General features: G+C 39.9%; 1 protein-coding gene across 6 annotated transcripts in view; it reads left to right on the forward strand.

Moving 5' to 3' along the window:
* GK5 (glycerol kinase 5) overlaps positions 1 to 26,398 on the forward strand; it is a 183,041-nt gene that overhangs the window by 134,042 nt on the left and 22,601 nt on the right. For 4 of the 6 annotated variants that reach the window (XM_045584136.1, XM_045584134.1, XM_045584139.1 and 1 more), the window contains one exon: positions 22,009 to 22,139. In XM_045584136.1, the coding sequence (XP_045440092.1) occupies positions 22,009 to 22,139 (131 nt within the window). The remainder of the gene's footprint in view (positions 1 to 22,008; positions 22,140 to 26,398) is intronic. The other 2 variants (XM_045584135.1, XM_036445571.2) reach the window with 1 other exon arrangement.

Genomic DNA, 26,398 nt, shown 5'->3' on the forward strand with positions numbered 1-26,398 from the left:
GTACACATTTAAAATTACCCAGGACTCTTATTTACCCAAAGAAAACTGGTTTGTTCTCTATGGATGTCTTCCCAAGAGAGATACAGTCTCCATTAGGGAAGATGAGATAAACATTCTCTGAAATATGAACTAATTCTAGGTAGAGGTGAATGGTTACATTTTACTGCTAGTGAATAGGGCCTTTATTCCTGGTCCTGTCTCCTTCTTGCTTCCTGCTGGGATAACAAACTGTAAGATGAGTAAGGCTCACTGTCAAAGCTAGAATGGAGTCTAAACAAAAATAGAGTTTTCAAGTAGACTGTGCAGACCGGATTTTTGGTAAAAGTACCAGAGGCTACTAAGAACCTTCTAATGTTCTCCGTATAGGAGCCTCCTGAGCCAAGAGAAAATCCACTCAGCATGTGCAGAAGGAGCTGGCCCAGCCCATCCCTGGGAGATCCTGCTGATAGTGGACAGGACTACTATTTGGTCTAAACAGCTCCTTTCCAGGCTGAGGGGAGAGGCTAATCTTTCTTATATGTGGAGAAGTGTATGAGCCAAAGGTGTTCACTCCCTTACCTCTCACCACCTGCCATGAGCTTGACCTAAAAAGGAACACACCTATCTAAGAGCATATAGCACCCTGGAGGAGGGGGAGCAAGTTCAACTAAACACCACTTAGTAGAAATTAGGCTCCTACAGAGGCAGATGTAATGGAAGAAACAAGATTAAAATAACATCAATAGGTCTCTTACCATGTATTGGGCACAGGTGTACCTATTATGAGGAAAGAAAAAAAGACACCTGTTTTTAGAGAGTTTCAGCTCATCAGAAGATGAGTGTGTTAGTTTCCTTGTTGTCATATAGTTGTGGAGATGAGAAGTCTGACAAATCAAGGTATGGGCAGGGCTGCATTCCTTTCAAGAGAGTTGAAAATTGAAGCCATTTACCTGTCTTTTCTGGCTTCTAGAAGCAGCTACTGACTACCTTGGCTCATGGCCCCCTACCTCAGTCTTTAAAGCAAGACATTTATTGACCAATCTTTTGTCTTCACATCTTCCTCTTATTCATTACAGCCAGGAAAAGTTGTATATGTGTGTTTTTTGAGGATTATGACCCATCGGACCATATAGGACACACACACACACACACACATTTTTTTCCATCCATAGTTAGAAAAGCAAGAGTGGAATATTTGAGCCTGTTATATGCTCATGTGGTTAAAAATGATTGGTTAAAAACAATATTTAAATGTTACTTAGCCACACAGAAACTTGAAATGTCTCTTCTTAAGTAGCACAGGACCAAGGAAAACATTCAAAATGTAATTTAGGAGGAGAACTAAGATGATGGCCTAGGTAAGCACCTAAACTGTCACCTCACACAACAATTTCAAAATAACAACTAAAAGACAGAATGGACATCATCCAAAACTACAGGAAAGCTGGCTGAGTGGGAAATCCACAACTAGAAAGAAGGAGAGAGGCTCAGAGATTGGATTGGGAGCTGCAAAGTGCTAAGGTAGGGAGATGCTCGCTCAAAGAGGAAGGGAGGCCGAGTGCTGGGCTGGCAGGAGGGGAAAAGAAGCCCCTGACTGCACTGAACCCCAGTTCCAACTGCACTGAACCCCAGCCCCAGCCAAAACCCCGTGGACCCAGGTTCCTACAGGTTGAGTCTGGACTGTAGAGAAAGGCACCTGGAGACTCAGAGTCTGGGAGACGTGGGTAAGTGGGGAGCCACAGCACGCCAGTGAATGCTCGCAGAAAGGTCTGACCAGATTGGGAGACCAGGGGAGTCGGAGCCACAGTGAGCGAGTGAGTGAGCACAGAAACTGCAGCGAGTGAGTGAACACAGAGAGGTCTGACCACGGAGGTTGCTGCGGCCTCTGCAAAGCAGAAGGAGTCAGAAGCTTCTAACTGCACTGAATCCCCAGCTCCTACTGCACTGAGCACTGAAACCCAGTTCAGGGTGAGTCCCTGGGACACCCACAGTCTTACAAAGGGAATCTGGACTGTCAGGCAGAAATTCAGGGGATCCGTGGAAGGCAGAGGTTTGAGGCCCACACACACTGGGCAGGACTGACGGGAAGCCAGACTGGCGGCTCAGACCTAAGACTCCGCCCCATCCAAGCTGAGCTCCAGAAGCTTTTGCAATTTTGCAAGTCTGATCCTATAAGACTGTCTCCAATAAAGAAGGTATCCTGGTGTAGACACAGCTGATACTCACATCCAATAGGTCTGGAGGTCAGTTCCTCCTAGTGATTCCAACAACAATCAAGACTTAACTACAACAAGGCTGTTCACGCAGCTCACAAAGGGGAGCACCAAGAGTGTCTACCTCAGGTAATTGGGGAGGCTGACCCACTGGACCATATAGGACACCAAGCACACAAAGCCACCCTACCAACTCAGGAAAGCAGCGAAAATGCCAAGACAAGGAAAGAGATCTCAAACAAAAGAAATGGAGAAGAAATGACTGGATATAGAGTTCAAAACCACGGTTATAAGGTTTTTCAAGAATTTCTTAGAAAAGGCTGATAAATTTAACAAGACCCTCAAGGATATGAAAAAGGACCAATTAGAAATTAAACATACACTGACGGAAATAAAAAATATTATACGGAGACCCAACAGCAGACTAGAGGAACACAAGAATCAAGTCAAAGATTTGGAATACAAAGAGGCAAAGGATACTTCTCTGGAGAAGCGAGAAGAGAATCCAGAAAGTTGAAGATAGTGTAAGAAGCCTCTGGGACAACTTCAAGCCTACCAACATCAGAATTATGTTGGAAGAAGAGTAAGATACTGAAAACTTATTTGAAGAAATAATGTCAGAAAATTTCCCCCACCTAGTGAAAGAAATAGACTTACAAGTCCAGGAAGCACACAGAACCCCAAACAAAAGGAATCCAAAGAGGACCACACCAAGACACATCATAATTAAAATGCCAAGGGCAAAAGACAAGGAGAGAATCTTATAAGCAGCAAGAGAAAAATAGTTAGCTACCTATAAGGGAGCTTACGACTATCAGCTGATCGTTCAACAGAAACTATGCAGGCCAAAGGGATTGTCAAGAAATATTCAGTGATGAATAGCAAGAATCTATAACCAAGATTACTCTACCCAGCAAAGTTATCATTCAGAATTGAAGGGCAGATAAAGATCTTCACAGATTAAAAAAAGCTAACGGAGTTCATCACCACCAAACCAGTATTATATGAAGTGCTTAAAGGTATTCTTTAAGAAGAGGAAAAAGAAGAAAAAGGTAAAGATAAAAATTATGATCAACAAATACATATATATCAAGTGAATCTAAAAATCAAGAGAATAAAAAAAATCTGAGGAACAGAATAAACTGGTGAATATAATAGAATCAGAGGCAAATAAATGGAGTGGATTGATAATTATCAGGGAGAAAAGGGTGTGAGAGGTGCAGGAAGAGACTGAACTAAAATCGTACAATTATGGACGAGGACAATGGTGGGGTAGGTAAGGGCAGAGGGGAAGGTGGGAACTGGGTAGAAGGGAGATATGGGGGGGAGAAACAATTGTAATAATCTGTAATTAATCTTTAATTAAATAAAGATTTATTTAATTAAAATAAAATAAAATTTAATAGTGTCAAAAATAATCATAATTCTATAAAAATAGTACTTAAGGAACGTAATAAATGTTTACTAATAAGAAAAAAAATAGAAGCATAATAAACTTTCAACCAAAAGTATAAGGCTATACAAATTAAAAAACTGAGAAATAATAAAAATTAAAATTGATAAACAATCTCTGTTTTTTGTAAGGGTTAGAACATATTTATTTTGGCATCAATTAAATCCTAGAAAAGTGCTGGTATCAGTGAAGGTACTAGGCTTTACAGAGAGTGAGGTAGCAAAGTAAATGCTATCTTTGTCTAAAAGCATTGCCAAAATTGGAAAGAAAAGTTTATAGTAAATGGTTAGGTTTAAACTAAATTGGAAGACTTTGTCCATGTATTCTCATTTAGTATTTTTTTTCATTGCCAGCATTTTTTAAAATAAATATATTTTTTATTATTGACAGTATTACGGATATCTCCCATTTTCCCCCCTTTGCCCAGCCCGTACCTACTGGCACACCCCAGGTCTTCACCACCCTATAGCCTGTGTCCATGGGCCATGCCTATAAGTATAGAAGTTCTTTGGTTTATCTCTCCTTGCCCCTCTACTCCCATAACCCATGTCAGCTTGTTCCATGCCTCCATGCTTCAGGTCTTATTTTGTTGGTCAATTCATTTTATTCATTAGAGTCCACAAATAAGTGAGATCATGTGATATTTGTCCTTCTCAGTTTGGCTTATTTCATTTAGCATAATATTTTCCAGACCCATGCTGTTTCAAAGGGTAAGGGATCCCTCTTTTTAATAGCTGCATAGTATTCCATTGAAAAACTGTGGTTTGAGGTGGATAGGTGTTAAGTTCTTTGGGTGTTTAGTATAATTCACCTATAAATTCTTTTAGTCCAGACTTTTGTTTGCCAGGAATTTTTAAATTACTGTTTCAATGTTATAAGTAGTTATTGGCCTATTCAGCTTTTCTGATTCTTCCTGATTGATTTTTGGGAGTTTGTATGTTTCTAGGAATTTTCCATTTCACCCAGGTTGTTCAGTTTGTTGGCATATAGTTGTTCATTGTATTTGCTTACAATCCTTTGTATTTCTATGGTGTCCATTGTTACTACTATATCACCTCTTTCATTTCTGCTTTTATTTATTTGGGTCCTCTCTCTTTGTTTCTTGATGAGTCTGGCTAGGGGTTCATTAATCTTGTTTATCTTTTCAAAGAACCTGCTCTTGGATTCATTGATCTTTTGTACATGTACATTAAAATATATATATAAAATAAAAATATATATTTTAGCATCTATGTCATTTATTTCCACTCTGTTCTTTATTATTTTCCTCTTCTACTTCATCTGGGCTTTTCTTGCTGCTCTGTTCTCTTTCCAATTTGTTTAGTTGTATCCTCTGGGCATTTTTTGCTGTTCTCTTTCCAATTGGTTTAGTTGTAGGGTTAGATAGTTTATTAGTGATTTTTCTTGATTCTTGAGGTAAACCAGTAGTGCTATGACCTTCCATCCCAGGTCTACTTTTGTTGTATCCCATAAGTTTTGGGTGGTTGTGTATTCATTTTCATTTGTTTCGAGGAAGGTTTTAATTTCTTGCTTGATCTCATTGTTTACTAATAGGCTATTTAGCCTCTATTTATTTGTTTTTGAATTATATTATTATACTTGATTTCTAACTTCATGCCATTGTGATCTGAGAAGATGCTTGGTATGATATCTGTCTTCTTGAATTTGTATAGACTTGTTTCATGTTCGAGTCTATCTTTGGAATGTTTCATATGCACTTGAGAAGAATGTATATTTTCTTGCTTTGTATTCAATATATTAACATGTTTTGTAAATATGTTAGATTCATCTGATCTAGTGTATCAATAAAAAAATTGATTTTTTTTGGTCTGGATGATCTATCCAGTAATGCCAATGGGGTATTAAAATTACCTAGTATGACTGTATTGCTGTCAACCTTTCCCTAAAAGTCCATCAAGAGTATATATATATGGTGTGTATATGTTTACAGGGGTTAACATATACACACCTTTTAGTATGTAGTGATTTTCTTTGTCTTTGGTTATGGCTTTTGTTTTGAAGTCTATTTTGTCAGATATGAGTATAGCTACCCCAGCTTTTGTTTCCTTTTCATTTGCAAGAAATATTTTTTTTTTCACTCCTCCACTTTCATTTTGTATGAATCTTTTGTTCTGAAGTGGGTCTCTTATAGACAGCTTATGTATGGGCATGTTTTCTTATCCATTCAATCACCCTATGTCTTTTGACTGAAGCATTTAATCCATTTATACTTAAGGTTATTATTGATAGTTATTTATCTATTTCCATTTTAATTTTCCTTATGCTATGATCCTTTCTCTCCTTTTCTTTTTCTTAAAGAAGTTCCTTTAGCACTTCTTATATTGTTGGTTTGGTGGTAATATATTCCTTTAACCTTTTTTTTTTTGTCTAGAAAACTTTTTATTTCATTTTCAATTTTAAATTATAGCCTGTTGGATACAGTAATATTGGATTTAGGCCCTTGCTAACACTTCTTGCCTGATTTGTTTCCATTGAGAAGTCTGCTGACATTCTAATGGGAACTCCTTTGTAGGTAAGTTTCTGTCTACGCTCTTTCTGCCTTTAAGATTCTTCCTTTGAGACTTAACTACAATAAGGCTGTACACACAGTCCACAAAGGGGTGTACCAACAGTGTCCACCTCAGATAATTTGGAGGCTGACCCACTGAACCATATAGGATACCTTAGCACACAAAACCACCCTACCAACTCAGGGAAGCAGCGAAAATGCCGAGACAAAGAAACAGATCACAAACGAAAGAAATGGAGGACAAAAAACGACTGGATATAGAGTTCAAAACCACGGGTATAAGGTTTTTCAAGAATTTCCTAGAAAAGGCCAATAAAATAAAGAGACCTATGAGGATATAAAAAGGGATCAACTAGAAATAAAGAATACATTGTCTGAAATAAAAATATTATACAAAGTCCTAAAAACAGAATGGAAGACACACAACAGCAAGCCAGAGGAATGCAAGAATCAAGTCAAATATTTAGAACACAAAGAGCCAGAGAACACACCTCCGCAGAAGCAAGAAGACAAGAGAATCCAGAAAGTTGAAGATAATGTAAGAAACCTCTGGGACAACTTCAAGCAAACCAACATCAGAATTATGGGGGTCCCAGAATATGAGAGAGAGAAAGATACAGAAAACATATTGGAAGAAATAGTGACAGAAAACTTCCCCCACCTGGGGAAAGAAATAGACTTACAAGTCCAGGAAGCACACAGAACCCCAAACAAAAGGAATCTAAAGAGGACCACACCAAGACACATCATAATTAAAATTCCAAGAGTAAAAGACAAAGAGAGATATTTAAAGCAGCAAGAAAAAAGCAGGTAGTTACATATAAAGGAGCACCCATATGAATGTCAGCTGATTTCTCAACAGAAATCATGCAGGCCAGACGGGAATGGCAAGCAATATTCAAGGAGATGAATAGCAAGAACCTACAGCCAAAAATAATCTACCCAGCAAAGCTATCACTCAAAACTGAAGGCCAGATAAAGAGTTTCACAAATAAAAAATAGCTAAAGGAGTTCATCACTGCCAAACCAGAGTTATATGAATTGCTGAAGGGGGTTCTTTAGGAAGAGGAAGAAAATAAAGATAAAAATGATGAACAACAAATAGGTAACTATCAACAAGTGAATCTAAAAACCAAGGGAACACAGCAGGGGATACCATTGAGCAGCTGTGATGCCCCAATTGGCGCAAACACGTAGAATCAAGGGAGTTCTTCAATCACCCACAGAAATGAGAAGGAACACCACATAACCAGACATCCTAAAAAGAGAGACCATGGGCAGACAAAGAAATAGCCCACACATGAAACAAAAGCAGGCATCACCAGAAAAGGAAGTAAACGAGTTAGAGGCAAGCAACCTACCAGAGCAAGAATTCAGAGTAATGATCATAGGATGGCTAAAAAGAATGGAAGAGAAATTTGACAATAACCAAGAAGAAATGAAGAAGAACCATGAGGAATTGAAGAAGAACCAAGAAGAAATGAAAAACGACATCGCTACCATAAAGAACTCAATAGAAAGCATCAAGAGTAGACTAGATGAAGCAGAGGACCGCATCAGTGAGCTAGAAGACAAGTTGGGAAAAAATACACAATTAGAACAGCTTCTAGAAAAAAAATTAAAAAGCAGAAGGAGAGCCTACAGGAGCTTTGGGACAATACAAAACAAAATAATATTTGAATAATAGGGGTTCCAGAAGGAAAGGAAACTGAGGTGGACATGGAAAAAGTATTTCAAGAAATAATGACAGAAAACTTTCCTGAGATAGAGAAGAAAAAACCCACACAAATCCAAGAAGCTCGCAGAATCCCAAGCAAAATGAATCCCAGAAGACCGACACCAAGGCACATTATAATTAAATTCGCAAACTCCAACGACAAACTAAGAATCTTAAAAGCAGCCAGAGAGAGACAGAAAGTTATATACAAAGGAACTCCCATTAGACTAGCAACTGATTTCTCCACAGAAACTTATCAGGCCAGAAGGGAATGGGATGAAGTATACAAAATCATGCAAAGGAAGGGTCTGAATCCAAGAATACTGTACCCAGCAAGGCTATCAATCAAAATTGAAGTGGAAATCAGGAGCTTCACAGACAAAAAAAGACTGAAGGAGTTTATCTCCACCAAACCAGCAATGCAAGAAATGCTAAAGGGTCTACTGTAAAAATAAAGAAATAGGAAGCAAAGAAGGAACATGGGTATAGAATAAAAATGGCGTCAAATGAGTACCTAATAATAATAACCTTAAATGTAACTGGATTAAATGCTCCAATCAAAAGACATAGGGTAACAGATTGGATAAGAAAACAAGACCCATATATCTGCTGTCTACAAGAAACCCACCTCAGAAAAAAAAAGACGAACACAGACTGAAGGTGAAGGGATGGAAAAAAGTTTTCCAGATGAATGGAAATGAAAAAAAAGCTGGAGTAACAATACTTATATCTGACAAATTAGATCTCAGAGTGAAGGACATAACAAGAGATAATGAAGGCCACTTCATAGTACTAAAGGGAGAAATCCAACAAGAAGAAATAACCCTGGTAAATATATATGCACCCAACACGGGAGCACCCAAATACATAAAAAAAACCAAAACAACAACAACAAAAAAAACTGCTGGAGGACATTAAGGGAGAGATTAATAGCAATACAATCATAGTAGGAGATTTTAATACCCCACTGTCACCCTTGGACAAATCATATAAACAAAAAATCAGCAAAGAAATATCAATCCTAAATGACTCACTAGACCAGATGGAATTAATCGACATCTTCAGAACATTCCACCCCAAAGCCACAGAATATACATTCTTCTCAAGTGCACATGGGACATTCTCAAAGATAGACCACATTTTTGGACATAGGCAAAGTCTCTTCAACTTCAAGAAGACAGAAATCATATCAAGCATCTTCTCAGATCATAGTGGCTAAAACTGGAAATTAACTACAATAAAATAACCCAAAGAAATCAAACACATGGAGACTAAACAGCATGTTATTAAACAAGGACTGGGTTACCAGAGAAATCAAGGAAGAAATTAAAAACATCCTGGAAACAAATGACAATGAAAACACAACAATCCAAAATCTATGGGACACAGCAAAAGCAGTCTTGAGAGGGAAGTTCATATCCCTACAAGCCTATTGCAAAAAACAAGAAAAAATGGTAACAAATGATCTAACTCTACAACTCAAAGAGTTAGAAAAGGAGCAACAAGAAAAGCCCAGTGTAAGCAGAAGGAAGGAAATAACAAAAATCAGAGCAGAGATAAACGACATAGAGACCAAAGAAACAATACATAAGATCAACAAAACCAAGAGCTGGTTCTTTTAAAGGATAAACAAGATAGATGAACCTCTAGCCAGGCAAACCAAGAAACAAAGAGAGAGGACTCAAATAAACAAAATCAGAAATGAAAGAGGTGAGATAACAACAGACCCCACCAAAATACAACGGATTGTTACAAAATACTACGAACAACTCTATTCCAACAAACTGAACAACCGGGAGGAAATGGACATATTTCTAGAAAAATACAAACTTCCAAAACTCAATCAGGAAGAATCTAAAAATCTCAATAGAACAGTGACTTGGGAAGAAATTGAAACAGTCATTAAAAAGCTTCCAGCAAACAAAAGCCCAGGGCCAGATGGCTTCACAGGAGAGTTTTACCAAATATTCAAGGAAGAACTAAAACCTATCCTCCTCAGACTATTCCAAAAAATTCAAGAGGAAGGAACACTTCCAAACTCCTTCTATGAAGCCAGCATCACCCTAATACCAAAACCAGATAAAGACAACTCAATGAAAGAGAATTACAGGCCAATATCCCTCAGGAACATAGATGCCAAAATCCTCAACAAAATTCTAGGAAATCAGCTCCAGCAGAGCATCACAAAGATCATACACCATGACCAAGTAGGATTTATTCCAGGAATGCAAGGATGGTACAATATCCGCAAATCAATAAACGTGATGCATCACATAAACAAATTGAAAGATAAAAATCATATAGTCATATCAATTGATGCAGAAAAAGCATTTAATAAAATCCAACACCCTTTCCTGATAAAAACTCTCAACAAGATGGGAGTACAAGGATCATACCTCAACATAATAAAAGCTATATATGGTAAACCCACAGCCAACATTATACTCCATGGGCAAAAACTAAAACCATTCCCTTTAAGAACAGGAACAAGACAGGGATGCCTACTCTCACCACACCTGTTTGACATAGTACTGGAAGTACTGGCCATTGCAATTAGACAAGAGGAGGAAATAAAACTCATCCAAATTGGAAAATAAGAAGTAAAGTTATTCTTATTTGCAGATGACATGACATTGTACATAAAAATACCAAAAGACTCCATTAAAAATACTAATTGACTTAATAAATGAATTTTGCAATGTAGCAGGATACAAAATTAACACCAAGAAACCCATGGCATTTCTATACACCAACAGTGAAATTACAGAAACAGAGACTAAAAAAGCAATTCCATTTACCATCACACCAAAAAAATTAAGATACCTAGGAATAAATTTAACTAAGGAAGTAAAGGACCTATATGCGGAAAACTGCACGACACTGAAAAAAGAGATAGAGGAAGATGTAAAGAGATGGAAGAACATACCATGTTCATGAATTGGTAGAATCAACATCATCAAAATGTTTATACTTCCTAAAGCAATCTATACGTTCAATGCACTCCCCATTAAAATATTGTACCAATGGCATATTTCACTGACCTAGAAAGAACTCTCCAAAAGTTCATTTGGAACAATAAAAGACCCCAAATAGCCATAGCAATCCTGAGAAAGAAGAGTAAAGTAGGAGGGACCTCAATACCAGACTTCAAGTTTTATTACAAAGCCACTATTCTCAAAACAGCCTGGTACTGGCACAAGAACAGACATATAGATCAGTGGAATTGAATGGAGAACCCAGATATCAACCCAAGTCACTATGCTCAATTAATATTTGACAAAGGAGGCATGAATATACAATGGAGTCGAGACAGTCTCTTCAATAAATGGTGTTGGGAAAATTGGACAGATACATGCAAAAGAATGAATGAAATTAGATCACCAACTTAAACCATACACAAAAATAAACTCAAATTGGATACAGCACTTAAAACATCAGATGGGAAACCATAAAAATACTAGAAGCATCCACAGGCAGCAAAATCTCAGACATGCCAAAAGAACTTCTTCACTGATACTGCCCCTAAGGCAATGGAAGCTAAAGAGAAAATAAACAAATGGGACTACATCAAAATCAAAAGCTTTTTTACTGCAAAAGAAACCATCAACAAAACAACAAGAAAGCCCACTGTGTGGGAGAACATGTTTGCAAATGTTACCACTGATAAAGGTTTAATCTCCAACATCTAAGGACAGCTTATACAACTAAATAAATGGAAGATGAATGATCCAATTAAAAAAATGGGCAATGGACCTAAATAGAATATTTTCAAAAGAAGACAGAAGGAAGGCCAAGAGGCACTTGAAAACATGCTCAAAGTCACTAATTGTCCGAGAGGTGCAAATCAAAACAACAATGCGGTACCATCTCACACCTGTCAGAATGGGCAACATCAACAAATCAACAAACGACAAGTGTTGGAGAGGTTGTGGAGAAAAAGGAACCCTCGTGCACTGCTGGTGGGAATGCAGACTGGTGCAACCACTGTGGAGAACAGTGTGGAGTTTCCTCAAAAAACTGAAAATGGAACTCCCATTTGACCCAGTAATCCCACTCCTAAGAATATATCCCAAGAAACTAGAAACACCAATCATAAAGAACATATGCACCCCTATGTTCATAGCAGCACAATCTACAATAGCCAGAATTTGGAAACAGCCTAGGTACCCGTCAGCAGATGATTGGATCCAAAAACCTTGGTACATCTACACAATGGAATATTATGCTGCCATAAAAAAGAAGGAATTCTCATCATTTGCTGCAACCTGGATGGAATTGGAGAAAACCATGCTGAGTGAAATAAGCCAGTCAATAAAAGAGAAATACCACATGACCTCACTCATTTATGGATAATAAAGAACATTATAAACTGATGAACAAATAGGTAGATATAGAGACAGTAAAGCAACAAGCAGACTGTCAAATTACAGTGGGGAGCATAGGGAGATCTGGGGGAGATAATAGATCAACCGAAGGACTTTTATACATGCATATAAGTACAATCAATGGACATAAAACTCTGGGGATGGAGGGTATGTATGTGAGGGAGGGGGGCAAAAAAATCAATAACATATATTAAAAATAAATACATAAATAAATAAAAATAAAATAAATATAAATATAAAAAATAAACGCAAGAAATAAATAAATAAAAACCAAGGGAATTAATAAAATCTGATGAAAAATATTAACTAATGAATATAATAGAATCAGAGGTATGGAAGGGGAGTGAATGGATGAAAAGGGGAATGGGGGTGCGGGAAGAGACTGATCATAAACTGTGTATCTATGGATGAGGACAATGGGGTGTGGGGAAGGCCATGAGTGGGTTAGGAACCTGGTGGAGGGGAGTAAGGGAGGGAAAAAATGAGCATTTGTAATAATATGAACGATAAAGATTTATTAAAAAAATAAACAATTAAAAATTTAAAAAAAATTTTTAAAAATAGATTCTTCCTTTGTGAGACAGCATGGGTAGACCTCGAGATTACTATGTGGAATCTAATAAACAAAAGAAACTGATGAGGAAAAAAAGAAAAAGAAATCTATGACTAAGAAAAACTAATATGTTATGCCTTATGTGAAGAGCACTAGAATTCACTACATGAAACTTAAGTGAGTTGATCACTCTAAGCCTATTTCCTCATCAGTAAAATGATGAATGTGTTTCATAAAGATGGTAGGCTTAGATGAAATAGTGCATGTGAAGACCACAATATTTGTAGTATGTATCATACCAGACAGAGACTAGAATTATCAGGGGGATCACTATGTAAATTATGTATTTATCTAACCACTATGCTAAACACTTGAAACTAATATAAAATAACTAGGGACCCGGTGCATGAAATTCATGCATGGGTAAGATCCCTAGGCCTGGCCAGCGATCAAGACCAATCGGGGCCTTTCTTTTGCTGGCTGCCCACAAAGGCCTTTCTTCCCCTGGGTGGCAGCTGCCGGCCTGGGCCTTCCTTCATTCCCCACCACCCCCTGGTGGTCAGCACATGTCATAGCAAGCTGTCAAACTCCCAGTGGGTCCAACTCACAAGGGAACAATTTGCATATTAGCCTTTTATTATATAGGACTAGAGGCCTGCTGCATGGAATTTGTGCATGGGAGAGAGGTCCCCTCAGCCTAGCCTATATCTTCTCCAATCCAGGACATCCCTCTCACAATCCGGGACCACTGGTTCCTAACTGCCCACCTGTCTGCCTGCCTGACGGACCCCCTGCGAACCTGATCACCCGTAACTACCTCTGCCTGCCAGTCTGATTACCCCTAACTGGCCTAATAACCCCCAACTACGCCCCCCCCCCCTCCCCGCTGGCTTGGTCACCCCTAACTGCTCCTCTGTCAGCTTAATTGCCCCTTACTGCCCCCCTACCATCCTGATTGCCTCCAACTGCCTCCCTCTGCTGGCCTGGTCACCCCTAACTGCCCTCCTGCCAGCCTGGTTGCCCCATGAAGCCTGCTGTTCAGTAATTTGTTCGGCCCTCACTATTCCCCCCTGCCAGCCTGGTCACCCCACATAGCCTGCTGTTCGGTCATTACTGTGATGGTGTCCTAGACAGTTTGCATATTTCTCTATTATTAGTATAGTTGTTGTATTTTAACTGTAACTGAAAAATAAAAAGAGCACAATATTTATTATACATTAAGTGTTAAATAAACACTAGTTTTAAAAAAAGGTTCTCTCTATGTCTTTATATTTGTAATTTTAATTATGATGTTTCTAGATGTTCTTGTCTTTGGGTTCATCTTGATTGGGACTCTGCACCTCCTGAACTTCTGTTACATTTTCCTTCACCAGGTCAGGGAAGTTTTCTGTTGTTATATCTTGAAACAGGTTCTCTGTTTCTTACTCACATTCTCCCCTTTCTGGTATGCGGAATGTTGTTATATTTCACATTGTCCCAGATCACCCTAAAGCTAGCTTCCTGCTTTTTAGTTCTGTTTTCTATTTGCTGCTCTAATTGGATATTTATTTCTACCTTGTCTTCCAAATCATTGATTCCATCCTCTGCTTTACCCAATGTACTTTTAACTCCTTCCAGTGTGTTCTTGATGTCAGATATTTTCTTCTTTTATGTCTAGTTCTGGTTATTGTTTCTATTTCCTTTTTCATGGTTTTGTAGTTCCCACTGAATTCCTTGTAATTTTTATTAAGCTCCTTAAGCATCTTTATAATTATTACTTTGAACTGCATGTCTGTTAGGTTGCTTTCCTACATTTCATTTAGTTCTTTTTCTGGAGATTCCTCCTTTTCTTTAATTAGAGGGATGTTTCTCTGTCTCCCCATTTTAGTTTTCTCGTTTTATTTCTTTCTACTTATTAGGTAGAACTTTGATTCCTCCAAATCTTTGAGGGATGGCCTTATCTAGAAAGAGTCTTGAGGGGCCCAGTGGTGCAGTCTCTTTGATCTCCTGAGCTGGATGCTCTATGAATTCCCTGGTGTGCATTATTTGAGCTCTCTGTTTTAATTGGGACTTGATTGTTTATATCCTGTTCATGGGAGGGATCTCTCCTCCAAACTTACTGACAGTGAGGCTCAATCCCAATATCACCATGCCAGCTGTTATTCAGGTGCTGACAGAACAAAACAACACACAACAGAACCCAGCCAAAAGCACCATGAAAATCAAGCTACACAAAGCAACAACAGGGAAAAATTAAGAGTGAAAAATAAGAGAAAGCAAAACAAAGAAAAAAAATAAAAGGAATACTAATGGACACACAGCCAAAGAATTACAGGAGATATAAAGAAAAAGGGAGAAAGAAGAAGGAGAAAATGGCATTATGGAAGCAAGGAGGAAGCTAAAAGAACTAGTATATGATGAAAAAAGAAAAAGAAATAGAAAATAAATGTAATAATAATAATGAATTTAAAAACAGTAATAATGGATATATTAAGATACAGGTAGGGTAGCCGAAACCGGTTTGGCTCAGTGGATAGAGCTTCAGCCTGCGGACTAAAGAGTCCCGGGTTTGATTCCACATGTACCTTGGTTGCGGGCACATCCCCAGTAGGGAGTGTGCAAGAGGCAGCTAATGGTTGATTTTCTCTCCCTCTCTCTTCCTCTCCATAAAAAATCAATAAAATATATATATTTTTTAAAAAGATATAGGTAGGATAAGTAACATGGAAAAAAGAGAAAATAAAATAAAAATTAATAACATTAAAAAAGAGAAAAAAATAAAATAGAATCAAAGGAGAAAAATTATTGGTATGCAGGAAAAGGGAAGAAAAAAGGGGGGGGAAAACAAATACCAAAAAACAAAAAAGGAGACACACAAACACTCAAAAACCTTTGGGTCACTATTTGTGGGGCTCACTGGATTTTGTACTGTTAGATGTGGTCCCTTGGTGGATCTCTCCTGGAGGCCAATGTGAGTCACTGACCTTCTGGCCCTGAGCAGCCTGATTGAGGACTGATAGATTGAAGCTCCTGGTAGTCCAGCAGGTAGGGCCTCCTTGGCCTAGGGGCTGGATCTACCTTGAGTATCACACCTTGATTGTCCTTGTTTTGAGCTGTTCTCCATTCCCCCATGGAGCTGGGCTCTGTAGAGGTATCCTGGCCTTGGCCAGGAAGATTTGATCAGACTCATGTTGGAGGTGATGCTAGTAGTTTGTTGGGGGCTGGTTGGGCCTTTCCTCTACTTCTAATGTCTCAGCTCTGCCTGGTTTGCTGGCACCTCCTAGCTTGTTACATTTCACATTGTAACAGATTTCCTGCCCCGAAGTGTTCCCCCTTGCCTCAGGTCACTGCAGGTCCCTTCAGAAGTAGCTATTTTTCCAGGAGGGCATCTCCCCTGTGTTCCAGGTGGCTAGGCTGATCTCCTTCCTAGTCCTACTGCCAAGCCCTCTTTTTGCTTATCAGCAAAGTTCCTCCAAGAAATAGAGGGTCCTCCAGATTCAGTCCTCTGGCCCTGAGCTCCACTGCATGGTCCTTCCCACTTGTCAGAAGAGCATCCCAGGCTGCACTCTGGTGGGGTACTGGTGCTGCTCTATCCAGGGACTTCAGTCCCAGGCTTCCACTGCTACACCCATTCCGCAGTCTCCACAGCCAGTGCCCTCAGGGCCTCCTCTCTTAGTCCCAGCCCATCCTGTCTCACCTACAGATCTGCAGCGCCTTTCACTTTCCTCAGGTCTTCAGTTTTATAGGTCCAGGTCAGGGGAGGCTACATCCATCTAGCACAGTTCCTCTCCCCAGCCTTGGTGGTGGAGCCAAGCATCTGGGCTCTAGGGCAGCAGTGGCAGTGCAATGGTGATGGCAGCACAGTAGCAGTGGCAGTGGGTGAGTACACAGCAAGAGCACAAATCCTGCTGGGTCAGCAGTAGTCTCCCAGGTCCAGGTTGGTTAACCATCGGGCATGTAAAGTCAGGCTGGGTGCATGCCAGGTGGCAGAGGTCCCGCCAGTGTCTGTTGCAGGTGTGTGGTGTCCCGTCTGTGTCTGCTGAAGGCTCACAGGATCGCTAAGTTATCCACTTAGGCATGTGGTGTCTGGGTTGTGTTCTCTGCTGGTGTGCAGGGTCTGGGGTGGGGTGCATGTGGGCTCAGGGTTGGGGTGTGGCAAGGCTGTGTGGTGGCAAGGTTGGGCGCCTAGCTGCTGCTACTCCCCGCAGTCTCCTGAGAGGCTGTTTTAGCTTTTTATTTTGAAATAAATTTTTAAGAATAGTATAAAACTCTTGTATATCCTTTACTCCAATTTGTTATGATTGCTTTATCTATTTACTTATCTACCATCCATCCATATATCCATCCATCATATGTGCTATAGGATAGATAAATATTTCTATAATTTTCTGAGCTCTTTGAGAAAAGGTTGTGTATTTCATCTTCCTTTTCCTCTCTGTTTCCTAAGAATAAGAATATTGCCTTACATACCTAAAATATAGTTATTGACTTAAAAAATATAACATCTATATATATAAAAGGCTAATATGCAAAGTGTCCCCTCAGGAGTTTGACCAGGAGTTTAATCACTCACTATGATGTGTGCTAACCACCAGGAGGCAGTGTAGAATGAAGGAAGGCCCAGGCCAGTGTCCCGCAGCTGGCAGCGGGGGAAGAAAGGCCCTGCATGGCAGGTGGGGAAGGGAAGGCCCCAGCCAGCAGACGGAAGGGCCCAATTGGCCCTTTTCACTGGCCAGGCTTAGGGACCCTACCTACGCACATATTTCATGCACCAGGCCTCTAGTTGAATATAATATTATACTTTCATCAAATTTATATCTCAAATACCAATTTTGTCAGGTGCCCCAGTAATGTCCTTTGTGGTAATTTTTTTTTTTTTTAATATAAGATCCAGCCCAGGGTTGATTATTGTATAATTTCCTTTAATCAGGAACATTTTCCTCAAACTTTTTTAATGCCATTGACGTATTTTTTTAAATATAGGCCAGTTATTTTTTTAAATGTCTTTCAATTTGATTTCTCATGACTAGATCCAGGTTATGTAGTTTTGTCTGAAATCCTATGTTAGTGATAGATACTGTGTCCTTCTCAGAATACATACATGGCAATGCAAAGTATCCATTAGTTTTACTTTGGTTCTATTTAAGTCCATAAGCCCATTGCATAGTTACTGTTTTTCCTTTTGTAATAAATAATGTAGGGAAATACTTTCAGACTTAAATCCCCCAAATTTAGCAGTCATTGATGATCCTTCTTCACACTGATGGCTGCAAATGGTGTTTTCTAACTTCCTTATTACCTCTGTGTTTATCAGGGAGTATTCTAGTGTAGAAGGAAGAACTTTCCCTTCTCCCCCTCTTTATTTATTATTGGTATAAACTCATGGTTTATTTCCTTGAACAGGTTATAATTTTTATAGTTTTTATTTAATTTCATGCTCAAATTCTTGCAAATTTGGCAAGTGAGAATCCTCTCATACTGGCTTCTGCCTTTTAAATGTATCTATTATTTTCTGAGTATGCTCTTAGTTAATGGCACAGAGCTCCTCTTGTGTTTTTCTTACACCTGCCCTGGAATTAGCTACCTTTCCAATGAGTCCTTACTCCTTTTAGAGGAAAATGGTATTTGAATGCAATGAGTGAAATGTCATTGCCTCTAGGCCCTTACAGTGGAACTAGAAGTGTGTGTGTGTGTGTGTGTGTGTGTGTGTGTGTGTGTGTGTGTTTGAGAGAGAGAGAGAGAGACAGAGAGAGAAAGAGAGAGAGAGAGAGAGAGAGAGAAGGGGGGGAGCAGAAGCATGCATATATGAAAATGTTTGAGTTTATATTGTACCTCCAATTCAAGTCTAGCCCCTAAGAATTCTTGTTTTTCTTGACCTTTCTATATTTTTGTCTCCCCTTTTCTACATTGAGGACCTTGGCTCCCAACAACATCAATATTATATACTCACCTGCTAAATCTCAAAATATACACAAAAAGTTTCTGAATTACTCGACCCATACCAGTAAAACATGCTGAATTTGTTCGCGATGATGTTCAGGGATTTTCCTTTACCGTATATCAAGGATATATGGTCAAAGCACACTCCTTAACAGTTACTTAGATTAGATCTTTTTCTTCTCTCCCTTTGGTGATTTTATTAATTTGAAATAGGATTGGGTTCATTTGTTTCTATTATCATTCAGTCTTCGTTTTTAACCCTCTCTACATCCTTTATGTCTATATGCTATATAATAAAACTGTAATATGTAAATCAACTGAACAATAGAACAGCCGGTCACTATGATGTGCACTGACCACTAGGGGGTGGACGCTCAATGCAGGAGCTGCCCCTGGTGGTCAGTGCGCTCCCACAGAGGGAGTGCAGCAGCCTTGACAGGAACCTTTCCTGCCTCAGAGGCAGCACTAAGGAGCAATGAGCAGGTGGGCAGTAAGGAGGCTCCTGGACTGTGAGAGGGCACAGGTGGGCTGAAAGACTCCCTCCCCTCTCCCTAGTGCACGAATTTTTGTGCACTGGGCCTCTAGTATGTTTATAAGTGCTTGTGTTTGTTTGTTTGTTCGGTGTATAGTTCCACTGGTTTTAAGACCTACATAAACTGAATAACTTTAGTAGGGATTATGACTGTTGTACTAAACACTTTCATCAACCCCAAATTACCAAGTGTCACTCCTTTGTAGTTAATTCCTGTCCCACTCTAATCTCAGGCAGCAATTAATTTTTCCTCCTTCCCTGTACTTTTACCTCTTCCATAGTTTCACACACAGTAACTGGACTCACAAAGTAGAATCAGCCAAAACTGTTTCTTCTTCTCAGTGTAATGCCTTTGAGATTCATCCCTGTTTTGTTCATTTTATTGCTCTGTGGGAAGCTTACAGCCATTTTTTTCTTCAAATCGTTATTCTGTGATGCATTCTTTGTCTTCTCGAATCTAAATGACAGCAATGTTATGCATTTTCTCACTGTCCCACAGATCCCTGAGGCTCTCTTCTTATTCCCTCTCTCTCTCACCCTATCTCTATCTTCCTCCTTTCTTGTTCAGATAGAAAACACACATACACATAAAGAAGGGCAATTTCCCCACTCTCTGTTTTTTAAAGGCCCCCTGACTCCTGCTCTTCAGACCAGAAAGAGGGGGCTTATTTAGAAGTTCTTTATATTAGTACCCAATGCAGCAATATTTATTATGACTGATTTCTGAGCTTTTTCATCAGATCTGTGTTGTCCCACATGCTTATTCAGAGATCACTTCACAAACAAGGATATGCAAATGATGAATGAAAAGGATTGAAGCCTCATTAATAAACAGAGAAATATAAAATCTAACCATTATGCAATACCACCAAACTGACTAAAATGAAAAATACAGACATTATCAATTATTGGCATTAATATGGGATAACTGGAACTCCCATATAGGAATCTTAAATTGGTACAACCACTTTGGAAAATAGTTTGGCAGTATCTGTTAAAGGTAGTCCTAAATGTGAAGATCCTAGGACTAGCAATTTCATCCCTTGGTATATACAAACAATGTATACATATGTTCACCAAAAAGAAGGTCTGTGAGTTCAAAGTGGCCTGTTTATATTAGCCTAAAAACTATAAACTGCCCATATGTTTACTAGCTGTAGCTAGTCTAATCATTTGCGTATGGTCACACAATGGAATACCTTACAGTGTGAGAATGAATAAAGCACAACTGATTGTAACAAAATGACTGAATCTTACAAGCATGATGTTGAACAAAGAAATCTGTATCTTGATCTGGGTGTTGGTTAGCACATTATATTCACACTGTAAAAGTTCATCCAACTATATATTTAGGCCTTGTGCATTTTTCTGTATATATGATATATCAGTAAAAAGCATATTAAATGAATTAGATCTTGATTTTTTTGGTCTAGTTGTTTTTTAAAGGTTAACTTTTGATATATTTAATTATTACTGACCCTCATGGAACCCATAAGATCCACAGTTTTTCAGTTGATTCTCTTGGTTATTATCTATATACTAGAGGGCCAGTGCATGAAAATTCATGCACTGGAGGGGGATCCCTCAGCCCAGCCTGCCCCCTCTCACAGTCTGCGTGCCCTCATGGGCAGGAGGTGACCCAGCAATCAAGGGAACTGATGCCCCATCACACCTCTGCTGCTGCCACTGCCGACAGCACAAGCCTTAGCTGGCCCTGGTTACCTGAGCCTCAGGCAGCCCTTGGTGGCTGGGCAGCCACCATCTGAGGCTTGCCTGTGCCTCGGGCCGGCCCTGAGCATCTGGGGGCTGAGGGGCCTCTGGAGACAGGTACACAGGGTGCACCTGCCTTGCTGTGCACCTGCTGCCCAGTTAGGTCTGAAGCAACTGGGTGCCACCATCTTTGAGGGTGTGGCAGTCAATTAGCATATTCCCTCCTTATTGGCTGTGGGCACTGCCATCTTTGCAGTGGCGTGAGGGTCAATTAGCATATTTCCTCTTTATTAAATAGGATATAAAAACCTGAGTGACTGAACAACTGTCAACCAGTCACTGTGATGTGCACTGACCACCAGGGGGCAGATGTTCAATGCAGGAGCTACCCCCTGGTGATCAGTGCACTCCCACAGCAGGAGTGCTGCTCTGCCAAAAGCCAGGCTCACACTGTAGCTGCAGCAGTATGAGCCTCTTCCACCTCTGTGGCAACACTACCAAGCAGTGGCAATGGCAGGAGCAGCGGGGCCAGGATGAGCAGGAGTGGCGCCTGCTACTTCATGCACTGCTATATCCCCCAGGGGGTCCCAGATTGTGAAAAGTCACAGGCCAGGCTGAGGGACCCTACTGGTACATGAATCTGTGCACCAGGCCTCTAGTCTTTAATAACCAAGAGAGATCTTTTCATCAAAACACTAGAATGGGTCTAATCTTCAGAAGAATACACTTTCAATGCCAAAAACACACCTGAAATTTATTTTTTTTAAACAGCCTAAATATCTTTAAAGGAAAAGTGAGGCCTGCTGTATGCTGAGCTAAGAGGGCCTTTGGTTCCCTTGCCCTTCTATGGGCTCCCAAATCCAGGCAAATAAAGGACCCCAAATACATTGGCCTTTTTGTTGACCCTTTGAAGTGAGTAATCTTTCATATTAAATTCATAATAAATGTGGACACAGGCAAATATTGGTCATATAACGTAATTCTTTGTTCCTCCCCAACCCCTTCATTTTGTTTCAGACATTTTTTGTTGTTTGTTTGTTTTTATGTTTTCAGATCTTTTTACCGATGCTTCTGAGACTGAAAAAATGGCCAAAAGTTTAGAAGATTCTGAAGGGGTTTATTTTGTTCCATGTTTTAGTGGTTTGCAGGTATGTAAGAAATAGTTAAGAACAATTAAACATTTCTCTCCCCATGCCCACCTCTAAAATTATGTATTTGCCATGCCCTTACCTGAAAATTTGGGTACTTAATAGACTAAGGTAAAAGGTACATTCTAAGGCTGATAAGTTATGGTTTGACATATTATGAATTCCACAAGAGCACAGCTAATTCAGCTGGCTTCTGCTTAGAGCAACACCCATGTGTAAACAAAAAGTCAGCAGGTTTATCATAGAACTTTTACATAAGACCCAGAATTATTTTATTATGACCAAAAGAGTCATTTCCCAGTGAAGGGAATCTATCAGTAGTTAAATGAAGTGTATCATTGAGAATTAGAAAAATAATGTAAGGTACACACACACACACACACCCACACATGCTCTCCCCCCATATCTATATGTGTATGTTTTACAGTTCTTTATAAGTTATATTAAACTTAAAAAAAATCAAAATTTCTTATCCAGTTGGTGTGGCTTAGTAGTTCAGCATCAACCCATGAACCAGGAGGTTATAGTTGGTTTCCCAGTTAGGGCACATGCCCAGATTGTGGGTTCACTCCCTAGAAGGGAACATGCAGGAGGCAGCTAATCAATGATTCTCATCATTGATGTTTCTACCTCTCCCTCGAAGAGCCTCTCCCTTATTCTCTGAAATCAATTGAAAAAAAATATTTTTAAAAAAATGAAAAAATTTTATTGTGATATATTGGTTACTGCCTAATCAAAAAGGGAATCCAGTAAAAGACTTGGTTTTATAATATTTAACTTTGTTATTGAATTGAAAGATCTGTGATAATACTTTTAATATGCTTATTGTTACAAAGACTTTGTAAAATACTCAGATATATTATTATGAACAAATTTCTTTCCTTTTTTTTTTTTTTTTTTAAAGCTTATACCAGTCATTTAAATGGTTTTTTCCTTTCAAAAAAAAAAAATTTCTTTTCCTTCTAGACCATCCCTTGCTCTGGCAATAAGTTACAAAAAAAGTCCCAAATTCAAAAGTTTAGATCATAGAATTTAGACGCTGATGAAAAAAAAAATTAGATCAGAATGGCTTAAGTCTCTAAAAGTACCGTATTTCCAAACTAGATTTTAAAATGAGCATTATTTTAATATCTGTCCTACTTTCTATATACTATATCCTGAGGTTCAGAAACTACCTCTATTGCATCTTCTGCAGGATGAGGGGAGGCAGCTAAAATACCATCCACCACATCAGAAAGAGTGAATAATTCTGATTGAAGTTTAAGGAGGAAGGTGACATGATCAGCAGAGGTGGGATTTAATTAGGTTACTGTGGATCCTCCCATTTTAAAAAATGTGCTGATGGACTTCATAGTGACCGTATCTTGTCAACTCTGTGTTTTCCTCCTCTATCAATTCATATATCTGTAAAAAATAATATGTAATAAAATCCTATTTAATAAAAGGGGAATATGCAAATTGACCGTCACTCCAACACACAAGATGGCCACCCCCATGTGATCAAAGATGGCTGCCCCTATGAGGACATAAGATGGCTGGCAGGAGAGGGCAGTTGAGAGGGACTAGGCCTGCAGGGGAGAGCAGTTTGGGGGACCAGGCTGGAAAGGGAGGGCAGTTAGGGTGATCAGCCAGGGAGGGCAGTTAGGGGCAATCAGGCAAGCAGGGGAGCAGTTAAGTGTTGATCAGGCTGGCAGGGGAGTCATTAGGGGATGATCAGGCTGGCAGGCAGAAGTGGTTAGGGGCAATCAGGCAGGCAGGCAGGCAGGCAGCCGAACGATTGGAACCCAGGAGTCCTGAATTGTGAGAGGAATGTCTGACTAGCCATTTAGGCCCCATCCCCTGCCATATGGAATGGTGCCTAAACAGGCAGTCAGACATACCTAAAGGGGTCCCAGATTGGAGAGGGTGCAGGCTGGGCTGAGGGAGATGCCCCCTCCTCCTTGTGCATGAATTTTGTGCACCAGGCCTCTAGTATATAATAAAAAAAGATAGAGAAAACTATTGCAGATATGGTTTTAAGTTTCATGTTGATCACAAAACGCTCCTGTTCTACCATGACTGCAATCTGGCCATACTTTGGGGTCGGGAGGGGTGAGGAAGCCTGCAAAGCCAAATATTTCCCAGTGTAAAATAAAAGTATTAACTGGAGACCTAAAATTAACAATATTGATGGTAAGCTGCTTAGAAAATAGGAGAGAGATTGCCTATAAGCTGTGTGTATCAATAAATAGAGAAAATAAAGATTATGGGAATGGAAAGAAGGAAGGAACAAGTACAAGTGGTACTGCCTTTAATTTTAGAATATTTTCACAGCTATAGATAATGGACGGCAGGATGGTAAAGGTTTCTAATAGTCTCAGTTTTTCAAGGGAGTCTGCTAACAAAGGGTTGCTGGAGAAGATTTAAGGTGAGTGAGGGTGCTGGGGCCAGCCAGTTCAAGAAATGGCAGAGGGGTGGGGGAGCAGCAGGCAGTGTGCAGGGCATTACTTGGTGCAGTCCGGTGGTGGTACTCTAGCAGGGCTGTGATCTGGGCGAGGTGGTGCTGATGTAGAGTGTTCACAGCAAGGGTCAGAGGCGAGAGTCAGTGGTTCTACTTGGTATGAAAGTTCCTGTGATGGTGGCAGCAAGAGAGAGGACAGGGCTGTGAGCTAGTGCCAGTCTTCAAGGATTAGTCATGCTGCTGTGAGGGCTCATAGGTATGAGAAGCAGGCTTCCTGTGTTGCATGCCCCTGAGGACAGACTGGGAAGAGCTCAGGGCCAGCTGTGCAGTTCTGAGTATTCTGTTTTCCTGCTTCTCTATACATCTGCTTTTCTCTTCTCAGCAGAAGCTTTGCTGGATGTCCTTTCTTTCTCATAACTTCTGCTTGTCATGATTTCCCCTATGTTTTCTGCTTCTTCACAATTTGTAAATACACACAGCCTTTTTCTTTCTTTTTAAAAAAAAATATATATTTTATTGAGTTTTTACAGATAGGAAGAGAGAGGGATAGAAAGCTAGAAACATTGATGAGAGAGACACATCAATCAGCTGCCTCTTGCACACCCCCCATTGGGGATGTGCCCGCAACCAAGGTACATGCCCTTGACCAGAATCGAACCTGGGACCCTTCGATCTGCAGTCCGATGCTCTATCCACTGAGCCAAACTGGTTTTGGCCACACAGCCTTTTCTACCATTTACATCCTTTTAATTTTATCCTTTAGTTTCCATTGATGGTCTTTTCCTAGGTGTTTCCTAGTTACAATTTCCAGGGAGGGAGTCTGATTGAACCACTTCCCCCCGCCCCCCCAAACTTTGGATAGACTTGAGCCAGTTGTGCTCTCTCCAGGCATGCAGTGGCTGGGGTACTAGGGCATGAGGTGTGGCTGCTTCAGAGAACAGTGCTGTGGGTTCAAGCAGTTTCCCTACAAAGGGATGTGGCCAGCAAGTACTGTGAATGCCATCTCTGGTTCAGGGAGTGACTGGGGTATCTGAGCAGTGGAAAGGTGAAAGGAAATACTGCATGATGTTGATGTGCAACCAGGTATGCAGGGGGACAGAGAAGTGTCTGCTAACAGTAGATGCACAGTGGCCTAGAATGGTCAGGGGGGTCAGTATAATCTCCTTCTGTTCTTGTGGTATGAAAGCCTGAGGAACCTATACTGAATAGTTACAGCTGAAGCCATTTGCCCATCCCAGAGCCAGGTTTGTTACAGCACCCACAAAATAAGTGGAGGAAACTTCTCAGAATTGGATATGAGTTAGGGGAATCTATTTACAATAGAAGGAAGCATTTAGATGGTTCAGTGAATGGATTGTGAAGACAGTAGTAGTAGGAGGGGAGTGGGTAAAATAAATATTGTAGTGGTAGCTAAGCTATGCATTCTTACTGTGTATCAGGCTTTGTCCTAAATTCTTCACATGCATTACCTCATTTATTCCTCTGTAACTCAGTAAGATATGAGATACTCTTTGGATTCTGCTCTGAAGATCAGAGACTTAAGGGTTTGCTATTAAATCCACTTGCCCAGTCTCACACACTATTGAGCAGCAGCTCTGGTTTTAGGATTCAGGTGTCTGGACTTCCAGGTCCAGGTTATAATCACCTCTGCCATACCCTCTCATAGCAGAATGTAAATACCAAGACAGCAGAATGACACAGCAGGTGCCAGAGGAATGAATGTGCTGTCAGGTCATGGTGGAATGGGACAGAGGCCTGCCAGCTTGGCAGTCTGTGCAGGGAAGGAGTCTGCAAGTTTTGTTTAGGGTGCCAAACAGAA

Source organism: Pipistrellus kuhlii, unplaced genomic scaffold (genome assembly GCF_014108245.1).
Source record: "Pipistrellus kuhlii isolate mPipKuh1 unplaced genomic scaffold, mPipKuh1.p scaffold_m20_p_2, whole genome shotgun sequence".
Classification (NCBI taxonomy): domain Eukaryota; kingdom Metazoa; phylum Chordata; class Mammalia; order Chiroptera; family Vespertilionidae; genus Pipistrellus; species Pipistrellus kuhlii.